Source organism: Nipponia nippon, unplaced genomic scaffold (genome assembly GCF_047370975.1).
Source record: "Nipponia nippon isolate SJK-2023a ecotype South Korea unplaced genomic scaffold, ASM4737097v1 scaffold_4, whole genome shotgun sequence".
NCBI lineage: Eukaryota > Metazoa > Chordata > Aves > Pelecaniformes > Threskiornithidae > Nipponia > Nipponia nippon.
The window spans coordinates 17,180,977-17,201,423 of NW_028262358.1; the positions used below are offsets into that span (position 1 = coordinate 17,180,977).

A 20,447-nucleotide genomic window follows, 5' to 3' on the forward strand; every position below is an offset into this window, starting at 1 on the left:
CTGGGGCAGGAGGGTACGCATGGCCCAGGGAGTCCCTGGATTGTGCTAGGACAGGTAGCTGTGCCCCGCCATCCCCAGCGCCATCCAGCGGGATGCGCTGGCTGGGCCTAGAACACGACCACAGAGCTGCGGTGCTCCAAACTTCAGAGAAACCCCATGAAAACACAGAAAAATGATATAACGTGAATGATCCCTTAGCTGTCCTCAGTTATTCTAGAGACTGTTTGAGCCTCCAGATAACGGGATAAGAACAGGTACTTTATTAGGTACCTCGCTCTCCTATCAAATGCTAACTACTTGTCTTTGCTTTCCAGGCCCTTTGTTTCCTATGTCAAGGTTATATATCTACTACCTCTTTTAGGTTACTGACCTGCAAGCTCTGCATCATTACAAGTGAGTGATACCAGCTCTCAGCACCACAACCACTTCATTTTTCAGCAGGTGCTTTCATGCTTTCACTGATAGAGCCCCTATCTTAAAGGGAAGTTTCCTATACATCTCCAAAAGTCACTACATGATCCTCCTTGCAACCCCATCCTAAAACTTTGCTTCAAGGCTTGCAGAACTAAAAAAAAAAAAAAAAAAAAGTCACAGTTACAGTTGAGCTGCTGGTGAACGTGCTGTCCATGCACACAGGCGCTGACCCACAATCTCCTCTTCCCTGCCCAATGATGCCTCTACCCATTAGTTCCCATCCACACTTCCATGAGCTCACCAAGATCTGTTTGTACTGCACTTGGCTATGCTGGGTCTGTGGCCCATACTGACTGTTCCCAGGCACAAGTGTAACAGAGATCACAAAGGAATCATTAGCAAATCAAAGGGAAGTTAAAAAGAAGCAGCTGTTCACCCCTTTCAGCAGACAAAAGGGAACTTGTGCTTTCCCCACACTTCTTAACTTCTACTTGTACAATTAACACTCCTTGATTTCACTTTATCATCATGGGCATTTCCTATTTGAAATTGTTTATTAACCTGAACCAATTTTTTTTTACTATGTATTTACATTTAATCATCTAGCAAGCCTGATTATCTTGAGTACTAATAATAATCAACACATTACTAACATCACTTTAGTTTTAAGCTGTATGACTAAACATTGCAAATTAATTCTAAGTTAATCAGTTTCATTAGCTATGCAAATATTTCTTTGGCTTAAAGCATTAAATCAGATTTAATTTGCTAAGACAATATTCATCGGGAGTTTATGCAATCCATTCTTGCTTTCCGTTAATTAAGGTATATTACACTGTGAGGTCTCTATGCAAAAAAACCTAAAAAGACAAAACCGTTAAACTTGTGCCTTCATCTGCAACTTTCATATTATGACAAGATCTGAAGGCGAAACAAAAAAAACCAAGTCAAGGAGACACAAGAAATCACAGCTTCCCGCTTAGCAGAATTTAGAATGGATTTAGATGTATTTAAATTTAGATACATCATAAACGTTGTCTTACAAGATCACTGTGTTGAGTTTTTCTTACTGCAAGAGTAGTAACACTACGGCATAGCGTATAAGCGTGATCTCACTTGTGCCTTAACTCCAAAGTATTTCAGTTGAAAGTGTGAAGCAAACTCATTCAAGAGAGCTGAGGATGCTAAGGTGCAGAATTATTCCTTACAGGATACGCAGATGTACAGACAGAAGATAGTTTGCAAGAAATTACTACTGTAGACAAATATTCAGAGTTGGCCGCTCCTTTAAACTTATTTGGGCACGTTTCCTTTGCGTCAGTGGATGTCTTGCCTGTACAAAACACAGATATCCATGTCGTTGAGTAGGGATTTAAGAACCTGGCCTGCTGGGCAGCAAATTATTAGAGATTATCTAAACACCAGGTTCTTAATCCAAAAAGCAAACTGCGAAGTTGAGTACGCGAGAACCAGATGGATCAATGGGCTATTCTGAAGACTTGAAAGGACTACAGTAGATTCAGCTGTTGACATGCTCCTTGTCGCATTACATATGGGCCTGCAGGTGGAGAGCTGAGCACGCAAAGTACCAGGTCACCAAGAAATCACTATTTACTTCTGTAAAAGAAGGATGGACCAGTGATTAAATCATCATAACTTGAACTCCCTATGTGCCTTTGATGAGTGACTGCTTCTAGACGCCTCGGCTCTTCATTTTCAGTAACACTGTTCTATGAAGAGGGATGCTTCAAAGACTGGAAAGCACTAGAAGTGCTAAATGTAAAAGCACTATGTAAAAGTTTGCTATTGTTTTTCCATCTAGGCATCAGTGATGTTGGACTTATCCCAATAGCATTGTGGAAACAGTAGATCCACATTTGGAAGATCCGTTTTCAGGAACACCTTGCTGTTCTAGCTATGGAAATGGGATCCTTACTGTTAGTCCTGTGACCGCTGATTTGAATGGCAACAGGATCACAAATATAATTCAGAGACAGTGAATGGTGCAAGTTATTAGAACTTAGTTATTCATATGTTACATCATGTCTTCACATTTCTGCCCTGTGCATTTCTCACTCTTTGAAAAGCCAAACATATCTAAAGACTGGCCCCAAGCCACAGAGTTTGTACCTTATTGTACAACTTCAGTTTTGATGAGCAGAGAAAGGACAGAGGAAGTTAGGTATTGAATTTAGACCCAATTTTCATTTGGATGTACTATAACTGTCATGGGACTTAAAAAAATTCTTCCATTTCAGATAAACCTGTATCTTGGGCTATCAAGTGCTGTTGATTTCAGCAAGAATGAACTGTGCTTGGCATTTTTTCAGGTGCCTCTCAGCATTCACCACAGTCAGACCATGACTGGATGTACAAGGAGTTACATCCTCCGGTCAGCCCACAGATTTGACCATACTGCCATCTGTAATTACTTGTCATCTCCACTAACGAAGCATGAAATGGTCCTTTGGGAAATGGTCCTTTGGGAAATGGATCAGGTTAGGTCCATGTTACCTGAATTTGAGGGATGACAGAGGGGTCTTCCCTTTGCACCTTTGGTATGTGGAACAAGTGAAATAACACCACATTTGGGTCCCCTGTGTTGAGGTGCAGCTCTCCCATGACGTCCAAGGCATTAGGCAGAGTGGATGGGACACCCTCAAACCTATCTTCCTCTTCCAAAGCAACTTGTGCTGCTCTTCTGGAACACAGTTTCTGAAGCAAGACTGAGCCTTTCCAAACCAGTGAAAACTTCCTGCTGTTCTTTTCCACTCCTGCAAGCTGTTTCTCACAAGCCATCTGCCTTGACTTTGGCATGTTTTTGGCACAAGGACAATTTGGTTAGATGTGGGTTGGCACCAACCTTGTTAAACCAGTGGTCTCTGAAAAAGTAAATGCTCAAAAGGAAGTTTCCTTGACCACCCACAATTCAAACAGGTTTCTTTTGCACACCTAAATTGCACCAGTTATTATACAGTAGTAAAATCACATCTAAGGAGTGATGTATGACTATTACCTGGGACAAGTTCCACCTTGCCACCGCTACATGAACTTGGAGTAACTGAACTTAGAGAAATGGACTGGGTTATAAACCTTGGATATGACTGCTTCATCTGGGGAGAAGCAAGGGACAGAAGATGAAAGATGAACCCATCTCGTGTAGCAGCTTCAGTAACTATTTACTTCTTTAGCAGATCTTTGCAAAACAGGAGCTATTACTCCATAGATCCACAGACACACAAGTAGCTGTACTTGCACCATTTGTGCCTTTAAATCCAGTGAGATTAATACATACAACTAACTTCAGTCCTATGAGAGCGCTCAACTTGTTTTTAGGTGAGATTGCTCATATCCATGCAATTTCAATAACTGAAAGACATCCCAGACATCAGGGCTGAATAAAAAAGGCAATCACTTCTTGTTGTTACAGTAGTCCTCTCTTAGCAAATACTCATAAATTTAAATAGTTTAGAATTGAAATCACTCCTCTCCTTTAGTTTTTATTCATCACAAATTAAAATATTCGCATTTATTTTCATTCTGAGCCCTATACTCACTTTAGCAGAATATAAATCTGTACAAAGGGCTCATGGATAAATAAGGAGTATCGAATATCTTCTCCTTCTTTTAGGATTTGGTCAATCATTCAATTATTTATTTATTAAATAAAGATCAAAGCTTTTTTTTTTTTAAGAGACTATTCACTTCCTCCCCCCTGCTCCCAGTTTCTCAGTTACTCATCTAAACAACACATAACTCAAAAATAATGAGGAAAGGTGTGGAAATGGACTATCTTGACCTCTACATTTTTCACAAACAAGAGATGTGTTGAATGAATTTCACCTGCGGGGCTGCAGCAATTATGTATGAACTCACAAGCAGTGCACCCTGTTCCTGTTTATTTTAACCCAAAGCTGCCAAAGTATAGGCTTAAACCAACTGGCATCCCACACCGATATCACCTGGCCCCATATTCAGCATCCACCAAGAAGTGCCCTCATGACAGCAAAGAAAGATTAGGATCCTGTGGCCAGCCTGCCCTTTGGAGGGGGCATAGTACCCCTGAGAAAGTGAGGAGACAAAGGAAAGAAGGGGAAGCTCCATGAAATGTCTTTCTGATATTTCTCTCATCCATATTCTTCTGCTTCATTTTTTTTTATCTGGAAAATGCTCTCCTCTCTGACAGCTACACGTACAGTCCAACACTTATTCTGAGCCAAAAGGAATGAGGCAGAGATGGGAGAGTTGAGCCAAAGGGCGCTTGCTGTGTGATCTGGGCATGCAGCAACTGCTGGCTGGCTAAGCCAGAGCTCTTTCCAGTTCCCCTTCACACCCACACATGCTTCATCCGTGCAAGGGTGAGCCAGCAAGAGGCACGGCAGGACTGCATCAGACCTACAGCTGGTGCTGCCTCTGGCTTCTTGGGCTTGCGTGTGAAGGTAGAGGAAGGTAGGTGAGCATGGGCAGAGGAAGCTAGCACTGAAAGGAGTAAGAACAGAGGCCGTGCAGGGCCTGGAAACAGCGAGAAAAAAAACACCTATGGATGTGAGGGATGTAGGATAGCAGTGCCTGCTTGCAGTCGGCCAGGCAGTGAGCGTACTGGGAGAGCCCCACTGGCCTCAAAGACCTGCTCTTTGGGGCATCTTGGGCTGGCAGGGCCAGGGGAGGAGCAACAGGACTGGACTGAGATGAAGCATGCCAAGGCAAGCTTTGCTGGCACAAATGCAAAGATTGTCTTTGGAGGGGAACAGTAACTTCTTACACTCAGAGGAAGTGAAGGGACAGGATCTGGGGCACATCAGAGAAGGCACACGTGAGAGGTTGTACATGGGAGAAGAGATATCAAGAAGGGTAGTGGGACATCCCAAATTAATATATAAAAGTAGACAATGAGGCCAAATACAAACAATCAAATAAATAAATAAATAATCAGAAATGCTGCACCAAGGTGTCATCTGTGGCCCTTCCCCACTTCATTGGGCTTTGGTGATGTGAGCCATTACCCAAGGACTCACTCTTATCCTCTTTCCAGCTGGTATTCAAAGAAGACTCTGGCCCTGATGGGCCTGTAAAAAACTTCCTTTCATCCACAGTAGGCTAAACTTAGTGGAAGAACAAGTAAGTATAGCCTGATGAGAAAATAAGTAGTCAAGCACCTTGTGACAGTGTGGCATCTGCTGTGCTGGGGAGTGGGGTGGTGACTCCCACGGCCCTAGCACTCTCTAGTGGCACCTACTGCCCTTCCAGCCCGGCACTCCCCACCACCCCCTTCAAACACCAACACCAAGCATTTACCCTAGCTTTCTAACAGATATCTAGTAAACACAAATATTTTGGGAATAGTACCAATGTCAGTAAAGAGCTAATTAAGGAGCTGTAACCATATTACTCTACGGCTATCGCAAGCTTGTACCAGGAAAATTTTGCCAATGCCTTCCACAGGGTTGAGAATCTAAACCCTTTGATGTGCACGCAGCACCCACCCGGCACACCATCTCCCTGCTAGTTAGGGAAGGCAATTACGTGAGGGCCGTTCACAGAACATAGCCCTGGAGCAAGTGATCAAGCTCTCCTTTGGCACTAACCCAGAAGAAGGAAAGAAGGTCCATACCAGAAGTCCTGACTTCCAAGTGTGCAGACTGAGAAATTAAAAGAAACAGCGAAGTCAACTAGAGAAGAGCGTGCAAGGATTTAAGTGGAAGCTTTTTTCATCCTTAAATCAACAAATATCTAGAATTCCCATTTCAGCCACACAAAAAATTTGTGTTCCAGGCATAACTGGGTGAATACACATCTTAGAAGGACATTAGCAATAATAAATACAGGGAATAGGACTCCTCAGCTAATCTGAGTCAGAAATTATAGAGAAAAATAAAAGCAGCCAGAAGTTATAGTGACTTAAACCACAGAAGAAAAATCGCCTCTTACCTTCCTTTCTGAAAAGCAGCAGCTTATGGGTGTTCAAGCCCCAACTAAGAGCTGCACCAGTCATCTGGAAGGTGGGAGACACAAATCCAAAATCCCCTTAGAGCAGGAAAGGGGCCAAACCCAGGCTTCCTCCCCCTTATAGGCAGCAGTACTTCTTCCCCCTGTGGAAACTCTTTAAAAAACAAGAACAAGCTTGCAAGGGTTACTTCCTCCCAGATGATAGATGTAGGCATTTGCAGCTCTGGATCCTGAATGGATGCAGCTGTTTGCCTCCAGCAACCCCACTCTAGTGAGAGCTAGGCTTCATATTCATGCCACTGCCCAGAGCTCCCCGGATGGCTCTTTATACAGTTTGCATAACTTGGGATAGCTTCTTCTGGGGTGTGTAATTCCTTCCATGAGTGTTACAAGAAGCTTACACACCAAACTTTGGAGATAGATGCCGCCGTGGAGGTCAGGTAGGTAAAAGCTCAGCAGAGAAGTTTTGTATCGGCTCAAGCTCTTCACCCTCAGGTGATACCACTGACTTTTGCAAAAACAAATCACAGCTGACCCCAGGTAAGACATGGAAGAATTGGGGTCAGTCACCTTCTGGACCCGTTCCCAAGCATTACGCTAACTCCTTATCCACACCAGTGAAGCACTGCTGAAAAAAAAAAAGAGAAGTATGAGGTTAATCACAAATAAAGTGACAGCGCCTGTCATTTAGAACTTGATTCCAATCTCACTTCATGTTAGTGTAAATCAAAATGTCTTTCGTTTTTCTTGTATTTCTGCCAGTAATCATTAAAAGGTTTTACAAAAGAATCTTTCTTTAAGGCTACTAGGCACTGTATATTCAGGGAGGTAGTCTGGTTGTCAAGATGGTTGAAAACATTCATCTTTCTGGATTTTGGCTTCACAATGCCACACACGCACATCTCCTCAAAAAACATAATGTCTGCTCTAGCTCATTACCTAAACAGCTGACAAACTCCATTAATTTGACGTTGAGTTGGGAAAAAAAAAAAGCTGTATACTTTGTAAGTCATATAAGGACAAATAGAAAACATTCCTACATGTTTTATCAGTATTAAAGCATTTTCTGACCGATGGCCAATTACACAACGTCCTGCACCCTTGGAGAGAATCACCCTTGGAAATACTGACCTTGAAATAATGTAACCGTACTGGATGTCAGTGGAAGATGTAAGAAAGTGAACAAGCTGAGGATGGCTAACACTATTCCTTTTTGAAATGAACACTAAGACTTGGAATTATTTTTCCCTTGTAAGTCTACATATATTTGTCTAATTCAAGAACTTTTACTGTAATGAACTCCCAGAAAAAAATGTACTAACTGCTTTCCAATCCAATTCATAATGTTTACCAAAAAAATAGTATTTTTTTAATCAATATAGTATGGGCCGTTCTGATTTTTTATCAACAGATTGTGAGCTATCATTTTTATATAATGAATTCGTATTAACCATTAAACCAATATTTAATTATTGAAATTACTGCAGTCTTTTTAGACTCTCTCCTATCCACCTCTGCATTGTCAGAATCACACAAGCTGGCCTGCGTTATGTAGCAAGTGAAACTCGATGTAATCGCAGCCCTTTTGAACCTGAAAGTCCATGAAATACTTGAACCAAAATCTCAGGATCTAGGCAGCATGCCATTATTTTTTTCACGCAGTATTCATATATCATAGGAATGACCAAGTGTAGAAACCCCAGTGGACTTTTACCAATCTGGCCACATCTAGCGTTAGAATCAGAAATACCTATTCTGACTAGGACCATGAAAAAGAGTCAAATGTGCCATAGATATTTTTTTTCCAGGGTAATGTGCCGAAGAACAGTCTGTAAGAGCATACACATAGATAAAATGAACAAGGTCGGGTGCAAAACTGCTTCTTACCTTATGAACTTCTGACGTCACATTTTGATCTCATTTGCAGCAATGTTAATCCAGAGTTCAATCAAATTCAAATTTATGCCGTTATAAACGAGAGCAGAATTTGGCTCTTAAATTACAGCAGCTAAGCACAACAGATTTGGTTTCCCTTGGAGTATTTTTTAAGCTCCTGATAAAAAGACAGCTTTTATGTCTTTAATAATCCCTTCTTCCTGAATTCAACGAGGTAAGCATCAAACACACACTCAGAAGTGCAGGGCTTCCTTCATTTCTCATGATGGCTTTAATGTATTTTAAAATAGTTTCTAAATCAGCGCAAAATACATGCTAAAAGTGGCAGAGGAATCAGGCTCAGACCTGATTGCAAATGGCTGTACCACCCTCTTTTGACATTTTGAGACAACAGACAAAAGATAAATAAGAATGTGAAAGAAAGTCTTCAGAAGAGGGACTGAAAAACTACACTGTACTTAATTATTGGATTTATGATCCAACTGCCATGCGGATTACTGGATCAAAGACCACAGGTTTTGTCATCTCATGAATAAAGTTTACAACTCATCCTACTTCAAAACTTCTGCAGCCTTTAGGCTTTTACTGTATAATGTGTACTTGCATAAATTCACAGCCTGCCTTTTCAGCTCAGTGCCCCTTCCAGGCACTCAGACATTCTTGCAAACAAGGAGCCCCACTAGCCTCATTTAACACCTGCAAGTGTATGCTCACGTACAGTTATAAATAATGAAGACTTAACTGATGCATCAGTCAGAGAACTAGTACTACGGCCCAAGTGAGAAAAATCCCCACTCCCTCAACTTCCCTAATTTGCTTTTAGCCTCCATGGCAGCTCTGGTCTCACCGCTGAGACCCCAGGTGAACTCCCCATCACACTCCTCTCATTCATAAAGATGTGTGCACTAACCATATGACATCATATTCGTGAAGAACTGACAGCTCTAGCACTATGTTGAAAGCACGCCCAGTAAAGAGCTGGGGCAGAGTTACACTCGTATAAACACCCCACCAGAGCCAAACTCTTTTCCATCTGCTTATGGAGGAGCCATGGGCTTCTTTCTGCATCCTTCCTTTGGACTTTACTGGAGGTAAATCACAGGTTTATATGCCCTGGCCAAATCCTTTTCCAAAAATCCAACAATTTTTTTGTGTCAGGAGCTGCCACAGATCATAGCACAAGACTGCCAAACAAACTGGGAAGAGAGAATCGATAATTAAGTAATTGGCTAAATAACAGAGACCTGCTTTCTATAAACAAACTCTCCTATTAATCAGTACTTAGGAGGATGGATGTGGTCCAAAGTTAGTTACTACTTGCTGCTTTGTGACTATAGTGACATATTTTTTTAATAATGTCTTTACAAACACATTTCTTACTGGAGTTCTGGGCCTGGTTAAGGCAAAAGACAGTGAAACATTACAAATATGATAAAAAATAAAGCAATAGCAAGGAGCAGACGGTTTGTGTTAAATTTGAAGCAGTATCTGACTAAGCTGGCTCAATCATTGTCAGCTCTAATTCAGCTGTAATTACCATAGTTCAGCACGTTGAGCAGTATATTAGCAGGACTACAACAACTATTCTGGGATGTTTTGGACAAGGCAAAGTTAATCTATAGGATAGAAAATAATGATCCATTTTAGGTTTAGTTCACTAAACAGTACACAGAAGAGCACTTCAGCTTTCCAATACCACAGGGGAAAAAAAAAAAAAAACAAAAAAAAAACACGCAGAAAGAAGCAGTTCATCTGTTTTATATGGTAATTCAGTCCACAATGAGAAGCATCTCAGAGCTGAGCGCAAACTCATGCAACGCCATACCGCCTGTTGTCTCTACACCATTCTTGGTACAACACCTACCCTTAGGATGAAGTGTGCACTCAGGAACGATGGGATATGAATTACCCTTGCATCATTATAAGTCTGTCTGCACGGAGGAGTCTGAAGCCAAGAAAGCATAATTCATCATGACAGATGTATGCAGCATCAGGCATTTCTAACGGAGTTTGGGTGGAAGAAATACTGGAGCATCTGCAGGCTGCTCTGCTCTTCAGGCAGAAAGCACAATCCATGGCAGCATACAGGCCCACTGTTATCTTCTGGAAACTAGAAAAGCATATGGTATAGCAGATGCTGCACTATGATTTCCCCCCCTCGGACTCTGTTAAGGGCATTCAGCTAATTGTAACACCGTAATTAGCTGTGTTCTGTATCTCAAAAGCAATTTTTTCTACACGTGAGTATTCCACTGGCAGTATTTCTCCGAGGAACTGTAAAGAGGCATGTTAAGGTTAACAAATGGAGGAAGAGAGGGAAAGATAGTAAATTAGAATAATTGGCCTACCCTGGGTCCACCATGAGTGCAAGTGATGGGTTGCTCCAGAGCAAAGTGGGCCAGCAGGTTCCAGCCCTGCTGTTAAATGTCAAAGTGAGAAACCTTGCACCAGCTCCTCTGAGCCAAATCTCTCAGTCCTTGCTCCGTCAACCCCACATTTCAGATCAGTGGGAGATCCGACGGAGTAAGGACTGTGGGGTTTTCCTGTTTACATTTTTCACCCGTGCAGAACAAACCTACAACCTACAGCTGCAGCCCTGGCGGCTCTTATCACTCCTGCAATTTCTGTGTGCAGAAGGGCTCACGTACACTCCTGCACAGCAGCCTTGAGGCAAGGATTCAGGAAAGCGCTCCAACATGTGTAAAGCAACCCCCGCGTATGCCAGCGCTTGAGCAGAAGAATAACATCAGGCGTATCTTTAATTCCCTGCGACTTCAGTCAAACTTCAACACATCAAAGTTAAGCTCCTGCTTAAGTGCTGCCGGAATAAAGATGGTTCCCTGAACTGTAAAATACATGTAGCGCCACTCATTATTATTATATAGTCATGTATGAATGTAGGTGTAAAACTATTTGTACATGTAGTTACAGAGCCATATAAGGCTCCTCCATATATGAACTGCTGTTACTCCTGCATATGTGATTTTAGGTTAACACCGTGTGCATATATGCCTATACTTATGCATAATTACGACTTCATTTTGGACAGATATTAACTCTCAACCCGATGTGCAAGGCTTCCTAATGACCATGTCTTTCCATCAGAAATAAAGCTTTTTGCTTACAATTCTAATTTAAGTATGTTAATAATAATAGGGCATCAAAACCTTTGTACACATATGGCTAACATCTCTTAATGATAGTTTCTGGGGAGGGAGTTTCAAGGATAGGTACACTTGGGGGGTGTAAATTTGCTTTACCTTACAACATGTACAAGATTCCCTGTGACAGCTTAGGTGAATTAGTGGGCTGAATGCAGATCAGTGGGCTGAATGCAATTAAGGATGTATGATTGTCCCAGATTATTAAATGGCTTTTGCAGTTGATTGCAAGATAGATACTCTGTACACACATGGGCATAAAGATGCATAAATAACAAACTGCTTTATAATTACATGGCTAAGTGTGATGCCTTCCTGTCCTCTGACAAACTTGCTGAAAGGGGGAAGGGAAGGCTCAGAGACCTGATATGTCTTGTTATCAGCACAAATCTAGCCCGCGGTGAGCCTTAAGTCACAAAACACCTCACGGCCACTGGTACTTTGAGGACAAAATACTGACGGTAAGGAAAGAAAATTGCCCCTACAGCCTGTGGTATATTGGCTCCAGTACGACAACTGCAGCACCTATTTCAGCCCCCAGGCGTGACCAGCCACTTGTGCGTGTCACAGGCACAGCAGTGCCACCGCTCTGGCGCTCCTGGCAGACATGGCACTGAGAAGAGTAGTCATGTCCTCAAACACCAAATGCTGCTCTAACACCCTTGTTAATAATATCCTCGAAGGCATCTGAGCATCAGCGAAATCCTGCAAACTACCAAATGTTGCAGATAACGCGGCCAGCCCACGGCACCTGCCAGGCAAAGAGTGACAGCAGGTGTCAACCGGCAGTGCTGCTCCCCATGCTCTTCCAAGATGGCTTGTCAAACAAGTTTGTTTTTTAAAGATGCACTCTTTTGCCTGACTTTGAGAGTATAGGCAGCTCTGTGGCCAGACAAGCTATCTGGCAGCAGGGAGTTTGCTTCCTGACGTAAAGTCTGCATGCAGCCGCTTCAGGAACCAAACTGCTCCTCGGGAACCATGGGCTTGGCAGGAGGAGTCTCGAGAAAGGACTTTCTTGCTTGCCCTCTGGCCTTCTCCTTCCCAAATCAATGTATATGAGCACATGTAAATAACACAAGAATATAGCCAGATTTTTCCTCACCGATTGCTCCTCCTGTAGGAAACCAAGCTGCAGGACCCCGGACACCTGCTACTGCTCATGACACTGGGAAAGCGTCAGCAGTACCATACGGACAGAGCTCAAGGAAACTGCACTTCACATGAGCAGGTCCTCCCAAAGGCACAATGTTATCCTGCCTTTGTCAGCTGGCACGGTTCAGTCGGTCCCTCGCTTTCATAACCCCACCACTTTCCTTGATTTCAAAGGTGATGGGGAGGTTGGGGGCAGGAGGACAGATCAATATAAAGGTACATGCTAGCTAGAATTAGGCAGACCATCCATCAGAATAACCCTGCTGTAGTGGTGGAGAAAAAGGGTATGCCACGCATAGCAGAATAAAGTGATGGAGTGCACCTCATAACCATTGCAAGGTCAGAACAAAAGCTAACATCACTATCAGTTAAAGTGGAGCGGATGATGCTGAAGGAAGAAGGTTGAGTGGATGGTAGTGCTCTCAGGAGAGACAACGATGCAGGGCTTTGCCACCTTACCCTCCTGTGCAAGATTTGGTTCCAGTTCCCGATCCGGACGGACGCAGGTCATGCTGTTGATGCCAGACGACAGGAGTTGCTTAACGCTTGCTATCTCCACCTCCAAGCCCCCACTGAGAATACAGGGATGCCCCTGGACCCTGTGCATCTCACATGCCTCATTCCTGTCTCACATTTTAGTCCTAAACACCGAAACCTGTAAAAGGCTTTACCATTTGATTCCATGATTTTAAAGCAACAACCAGAAGAATCGTTCCAGGCAAAACCCATATTGTGCTGGGTCATTCCCTCCTTTACTCTTTGACTTTTTTCTGGATACACTTGAAGACAGAGGTAGCTTTTGATGACGTACCCATACCCTTACACTTAGTTTGCAAACGCTACTCTGGGGAGCAATTGTCTTTTTTGGTGGTTTGCTCCGTCACTCGCCATAAATAGGGTCCTGATTTCTAACTATAGCTTCTAGAAGCTATAGTTGTAGTAATGAATAATAATAACAGCAACAGCAATAATGATAGTTATGTGGAAAACAGTCCCTTACAAAACGAATGGACCTTTGTGAAGATAAGTAGTCTTGAGAACGTGATTACTTCTTCCACACAAAGGCTACAATTGATCATAAAGTAACAAGTCACGCACCCTGAAATGCCTCTCTCTGATCAGTCAGCAGGCAAATTACAATCCTTCATCAGCGATACAGCAACTGTGCGTGGAGCCATAAGAGAGCATTTGACAGGGACATTTGTATCCCAACCATTCCCATCCACTAACGAGGCTGCTGTATCTGCACAATAAGCATTTACTCTGTTAAGGGAAATGCGACATATTTTTCCCCAGACACAAACTCTCCAAGCAGTTAATGGCCAGACAAATGGGAGTTTCCAGGGCCCACACCTCCACCATCTCAGCTTTCACACAATGCAGTCTGATGCAGAGCTGAGTGCGTGGATTGCACCGACGCCAGTGGACACGTATCACCTCCAGGAACGGAGAGCATCGCTTGTGAGCATCACGGTCCCCACGAGGGGACTGCGGGCACGGAGCTGGTTACAGAAGTCATGAAAATCAAAGGAAAGCTTCCGTTTGCCACCTGTAGGCTTTGCATCCAACTTCACCAGTAACAGCACGCTGAGGAAGGCTCTTCCTCGGGAAAGCCCTGGGGGCCGGGATGCGGTGGAGGGCGGAGGGCGGCGAGCCCGCCCCGGGGCGGGGGCGGGAGGAGCCCGGGGGCGCCGGCCGCGTCCCGCGGGCTGCGGGCGGGCAGAGGCGAGAGGCGACGGGAGGCGACGGGAGGCGAGGGGCGAAGGGAGGCGAGGCGGCGCCGGCCATGGTGCCCGCGCTGCTGCCCCTCCTGCTGCTGCCGCCGCTCCTGCCCGCCGCGGCGGGAGGCCGCTGCCCGCCCCGCTGCGCCTGCAGCCAGGGCGCCCTGCGCTGCCCGCCGCCGCCGCCGGGGGCGCTCCCCGCGCCCGCCCGCGCGTAAGTACCGCGGGGCGCGTTAGGCAGCGCGGAGCGGGGCGGGGGGCTGGGACATGGAGGGCGGGGGGGCGGCCGGGGATCCCCGCGGCGGGGTGAGCCCCTGCTCCGCGGGTCGGGAGGGGTCCGCGCAGCGCGGAGCGGCGGTGCCTTTCCCACCGCCCCTGCAGCGCCGGCTGTGCGCTCTCCCGGCGCGGCGCGGGTTTTGGAGCGTCGCCCGTCCCGCGGAGGTGAGAAGATTGGGTGGTGTGCTTGGGGCTGAGGTTTGACGTAGGTTTTGAAGCCTGCCGTGCGCTGCCTGAGTGGTGAAAGCCTGGCAAGAACCCGGAGGCAGAGGGTCTCTCCTTGGGAAGAAGATGCACATCCTTTCGGGACGTTTTCTCAGTGAGCAAAATGTCGCACTCTCAAAACCACATGCTGTATGCCACCAGCCTCAATGACAGAGAGAAGTGGTACAGTTGTCCGAACTTTCTGTATGCTCCTACTGTGGCAGGAGTCAAAAGCTGCCTTTCCTATTCCAAAAACAGCACCTTGTAGTGGCCTAGATAACTTTAAAGAAACCCAGTTAAAAGGCTGATATTTGGTCTTAAACCTTCTGTCAGTGCTGGGGTTTGTTTGTTTTTTCTTTCACATATCTGACTGACTTCTCACAACCTCTTCCCCCAAAGCTTGTGCAATTTAATGCCCCCTTTACTAAAGCATCAAAATCCTCCTCGCAGTGCTCATTGCCTCATTGCCAAGTTAGTGGCTAATCTTTTTTTTCCTCTCTGGTAGTAAAAAAAGCTGCTGTGAGTTTTGACCGCTGTTTGGATCTCTGTAGGGTGGTCCATCATATCTTTCTGCCTAATGCTCCTCTGGGAATGAGGATTAAATTATACCAACAGGGAATCACAGGCATACCCTTACCCCACTCCCACATTGTACTCCCAGCTCATGATCTAGTAGACCAGACCAAATAACTACTTGATATACCTAGGTATTCAAGGGTTGTTGTGTTGTTTACAGGCTCAATTACAACATGGATCTAAACAGTCATGGCGTCAAAATATGGGATCAGATGACCAACAGATAGCATCGTTGCCATTTCTAGGGTCCCTTGGTTATCTGTGCATGAGTTGAGCTGGGGTTTTCTTATTATGCTCCTTTCGGTAACAAAGCCTGTGTGTTCCATTTTCATCTGCTTTGTTTGTAAATTTAACATGCTCTTGAAATTCCCCAGGGATGATACTATCCCTGATCTCCTCTTTCCTTTCTCCCTAGCTCAAGAACTGATAGGAGCAAGAAATGCTAATTTGTACTAATCTAGAGCCACGTGAATCATTCCTCCAAAGTCAGTTTTTAGAAAAATCTCTGTCCTGAATTTTTTTCCTCCCCATGTCCCTGTGTTACCTTAGTGTCAGAGAAAGCAGAGCCCGTGGATGCTGGAGAGACTCTCCATAGTTATTGCCACAGGCACATTTCTTCCCTGGTGTTCGTACCACATGCAGAGCAGGCAGTGGATTGGTCATGTCAAGAATCCCTGCAGCAGCAGAAACAAAAGGGGACGTTAGTTTTTGAGGGGATCTAACATGGTTATTAGGACGATGCACATCACAGCCCAGAGAGGTTATCAGAAGCTCTAAACTTACGTGATTTTTTTCTTTCTTTTTTGGTTTACTCTTTTATTTTTCCTTTTTCCATCTATCACCCCAAGAAGAAACCACATCCCAACCTCAGTGATCAGGTTAAGACAGATAATGGGCTTACATCTGCTGCCAGCTATGCTTCACTCAGATCAACAGGGCTAGGTGATGGGCAAAAATAAGAGAAGAATTTTTCCCTTCTACCTTTAAAACAGCATTTAATCTTTATGATTGTACACAAAGGCCAGCTATTAGGCTGGCTGTAGAAACCAACTTTACAGTCAGAAAAAAGTTCTACCAAGATTCTGCTCCATACTCCTACAGAGAAAATATTTACACTTAGATGTCAAAAAAACCCCTGTCTTTCAATCTACGTTTGCAGATGGGTCCAGCTCCTTCTACTTCCAGGCCACATCCAACCTGATTTATATTGAACCTGGAACTATACTATTAAATTTCCATTTCTTTATATTTTTTATTTTGTTTTGTTTTGTTTTTTTTAATAGAAAGCTTACATTCATCATACAATTGCGAAGCTGTACCGGTGAATGTAGTCTCTAACCCTACAGGTGTACATGTATTCTTGCTCTTTTTTTTTTACTTCTTATTCAACGTGTTTTACTTTGCTTTCACCTCTTCCCTTGATTTTCATACTAGTGACTTCTTATACGCTTAGCTATTGTCTTCCTCTCTCTCTTACTCTTTCCCCTCTCTCTTACTCATGTGGCTTTTCCAGCTTTGTTATTACTGACTCCCTCTCTTTCCATACTTTACCAATCTTTTTAGCTCTCCTCTCCCCCTGCACAGCTCTCCGTATGAGAGACAAAGCAAGACAAAGTTACTTTTGTCCCCTCATAGTCACGTCTGCGTCTGTGTGCACCAGGGGAATTGCTGTGTAGTGCTTGCAAGTGCACTAATAATTTGGGAAAAAAATGCTTCTCCAGGCTGTTCCAACACAGTTCCTGGGGTGCCCACGTCCTTCCATTGGTGCCACTATAACACACAAACCAGACCTTAGAAAAGTCCTTCTTAGTAGTATGGTCAGTCAAGAAAATAAACACCAATATGTAACTCCAGCTATACCTGAGTAATTCAAGCCCTGATGCTGTAATGAGCTGTGCTTCCAAATGTACTTTTGATTATTTGTTACATTCCAAGTATGTATCCTGCAGGGAAATTTCAGCCATTTTTCTTTACACAAGTTATTCTTGCCATGTCATGGTATTGCTGCAAGAGGTTTCAAAATGATTAGACTTCCAGCAGGTTGCAGAATGATGTGTTTTATACAGTCCTGAATTGACCATATTTTTCTCAGGCTTCTGTTTTTAATTTGGACATTGCACAAACACTACAGAAATGCCATTATCCAGACACCTTTGTATGCCATTTTGGCTATAGCAGCTGTGCGTCTTCTTAGTCTCAACAGAAAAATAACATTTAATACACCACTATATTTTGAAACAAAACATGATTTTCCTTCTTTTGAAGTCTTGTATGTACTTTTGGGTTTTTTAGCAAAGTCTAAATGGATAGGCACCCAACTGCGGCTGTACAGTAATGGGCACTGGATACCTATCCCTTTCTGCCCCTTCAAAAACCTCATTTCATAGCGAGGTTCACCTTGCTGTGCCTCAGCACGTACCCCTGTATGAAGGGCTTCTGCAGTAGGGTGAGTGGCACGTGATTAGGCACCAAATTACCAGGCACCAAATCCAAAACTTTGTGGCAAAAGCCTAAACAAGTAGACAGTTCTACCATGTCTTTACTAAGGGCATATTTGGCTCTTTTGAATTGACAGAGGAATTCCGTTTCAGGGCCAAAGTGTCTTTCATAGGAGATAATGTATCACCTATCATCACCTAGCGGAAAGTACTCTTTGGCCGCTTGTGTGATATATCTAGCATCATAGTTCGCATTTTGGGTAGATAATGCCCGATATACAGGGCTTTAAAAATCAATGCCAACACTTTACATTGCCCCCAGAAGCTGATAAAAATCCTGGGAAAATGATGGGTTTTCAGTCTTAGTTTCAATCAATGTTCCCAATCCTTCTGAGTTAAGTCCAAGGACACCACAAAATAAAATGTTTGCCGCTCCCAACAAGAGTCTACCTTATGCATTCACCTTTTGGGCATTAGAAATATGAGTAATCGTATAAAATAGAGACACTAAAATATAACGGCCAACCCAGCTACAGTAACACATTCATACCTATTGCTATAGGGCCTGTGGTTTTTTTGTTTATTTATTCAGTTCAACTAATCACTTTTTGCGAAAGGCAAATTCTGTAATACAGAGATTTTCTCCAGCGGTGTGAATGGGCTTGGGCTTTGATTCCTCATCAACAGGACTGCAAGTGGTCCTGAGGTCTTTGGTCATCTAGACCTCTCAAAAGCTTCTCTTGGAGCTTGAGTCTGTGTGGTAGCGCAGGAGCAGAAGCTTATCTTTTACCAGATAAAAATTGTCAAGTTGAGTCAAGTTGCCTCTGCTATATCCCAGAAGCAAAAAAAGGACGATAGTGGTTTTATGCCACTGTATCCTTGGGATGGACTGCCCCATGAACATTTCCTGAAGAGCTTTTACTGCTCCATCTATACATTCCCAGCAGGGGAAGCAGAAGGCGGTTTGCTCTCATGATCCCTACTGGCCCCAGTATTCCTAGTAACAGGAAGATAACCATCCCTGTGAAAAATACACTCTAAAATTATGATTTCAAAACAAAAATACAGGAAACTAATGGTAGCTGAAGAGAAGACAGTATTTTAGCTACCAGGCAAGGACAGGATTTGATCAATCTAGGTGCTGTTCGTGTCTCTCCCGATGTTCTTGGATAGTCTTACACATATTTGGCTTGGCCATTTCAAACCTTACTGCCTAGAATGACATACCTTGAAAACCAAGCTTGATTTACAGAACTGCTAAGGGCTGGTGAATGCCAAGAAGGCTGGCTCGCTCCCCACTCCTTTCTGTCAATCCGTTCTCCAAGGTTGAAAAGTCCTGTAATTACGTGGAGCCGCAGTATTGTCAGCTGCTGAATGGCAGGAGTAAGTACAAGCATACAAGTTGTGATGTATTAACTATGAAAGAAACATTACAGTTTTTCTTAAAAGTGCAAAAGTTCATCCTTTAACTAACACCACTCTTTGAAACTGGTGTTGGTAACTTGTATTAAAGATGGATGCGTCCCTCCTTTCATAAGCTATAGAAGTCAGGCTAGTAGCATGGGCAAGTTAGATGTATAAAAGCTTTGTAGTTTTGTAAAACCCAGTTTGTTCTTTCTTTTTTTTGTCAAAAGCTTCCTCAGCTCTGAGAGATGAATAACTGGCCACATCTGAGTGTCACAATCTGAGTGCTATCAGAAAGAAATCAATATTTAATTCTTGCCGGTACCTGCTTGAGTTTCATTGTGCGCTATCAAAGACATCAGTCATGTTCAATAGCAGAGACTTCAACACATGAGATAAGGCCTCGCTTTACTCTGTGCTTTGGAAAGAATTAAGCCTGCAACAAGCAGTTCAAAACTATTAACCTAAATGCTTATACATATACACAGGCTAGTTTGCGCCCAGCAAGCTAAAGGATCTTCTTCAGAATGTTGTGAGTATAGAAAGACATTTAAATGAACGTGTTGCCCTTTAACACAGGCAGGGTTTGAGATAGAAACCACCAAGGTGAAGTGGACAAGAACAGGGATGGGAAGATTCACCTTTTTGGTGAATTTAAGATATCTTTATTGATGTGGAAGTGTCTATGCGTGCTACACCAGTATTTCGAGGATTAAGAGAGAAGGCTGATTATGAACTGCCTTTTTCCTTTGTTCTTGCTGTTTTGTGAGATGCTTAATGGGACGAGGTAATGTCAATGCAGATGAGTTCACAGTTCCAGCTATCAAGGTGAACTCGCGAGAATTAAAAACCAAAAACCAATGAAGTTGAAATACAGAATGGATTAAGTGCCGTCATGCAGTTTAACTACAGTACGTATTAAAAGTGCGGGGTCATCCCACTTAAATTTAATAGCATAGCCGAGGTGGCTAAGCTCGGAGCACCGTTGCCAAAGGCTTTCTGCAGGCAGGGGGAGTAGGTCACTCCGAGCCACGCATTACAGGAATTTACAACCACCTCGCTGCTTTACAACCACCTCGCTGCTCACCGGCACGTCGCAGGGAGGTAGGAGGCTCTTGGGCTGAAGATTTTGATGTAATTAAGGGCCAAGACCTGGTTTTATTTTTTGCGCTTTCAGTCAGATTTCTGTTTCTTTCGTAAATGACAACATTTTTTTGCAAACAGTTTCACGAAAGGTATGTTTTATTTTGCAAGCAGCC

General features: G+C 43.7%; 1 protein-coding gene across 2 annotated transcripts in view; it reads left to right on the forward strand.

The window, feature by feature from the left end:
* The first annotated feature begins 14,340 nt into the window (after window positions 1-14,340).
* The window catches only part of LOC104018120 (lutropin-choriogonadotropic hormone receptor), a 30,262-nt gene continuing 24,155 nt past the window's right edge, over window positions 14,341-20,447 (forward strand). For both annotated transcript variants that reach the window (XR_015708834.1, XM_087776993.1), the window contains exon 1: window positions 14,341-14,504. Coding sequence is in view for 1 of the 2 variants with exons in the window: in XM_087776993.1 (XP_087633119.1) it covers window positions 14,356-14,504 (149 nt within the window). In the remaining variant the exon portion in view is untranslated. The remainder of the gene's footprint in view (window positions 14,505-20,447) is intronic.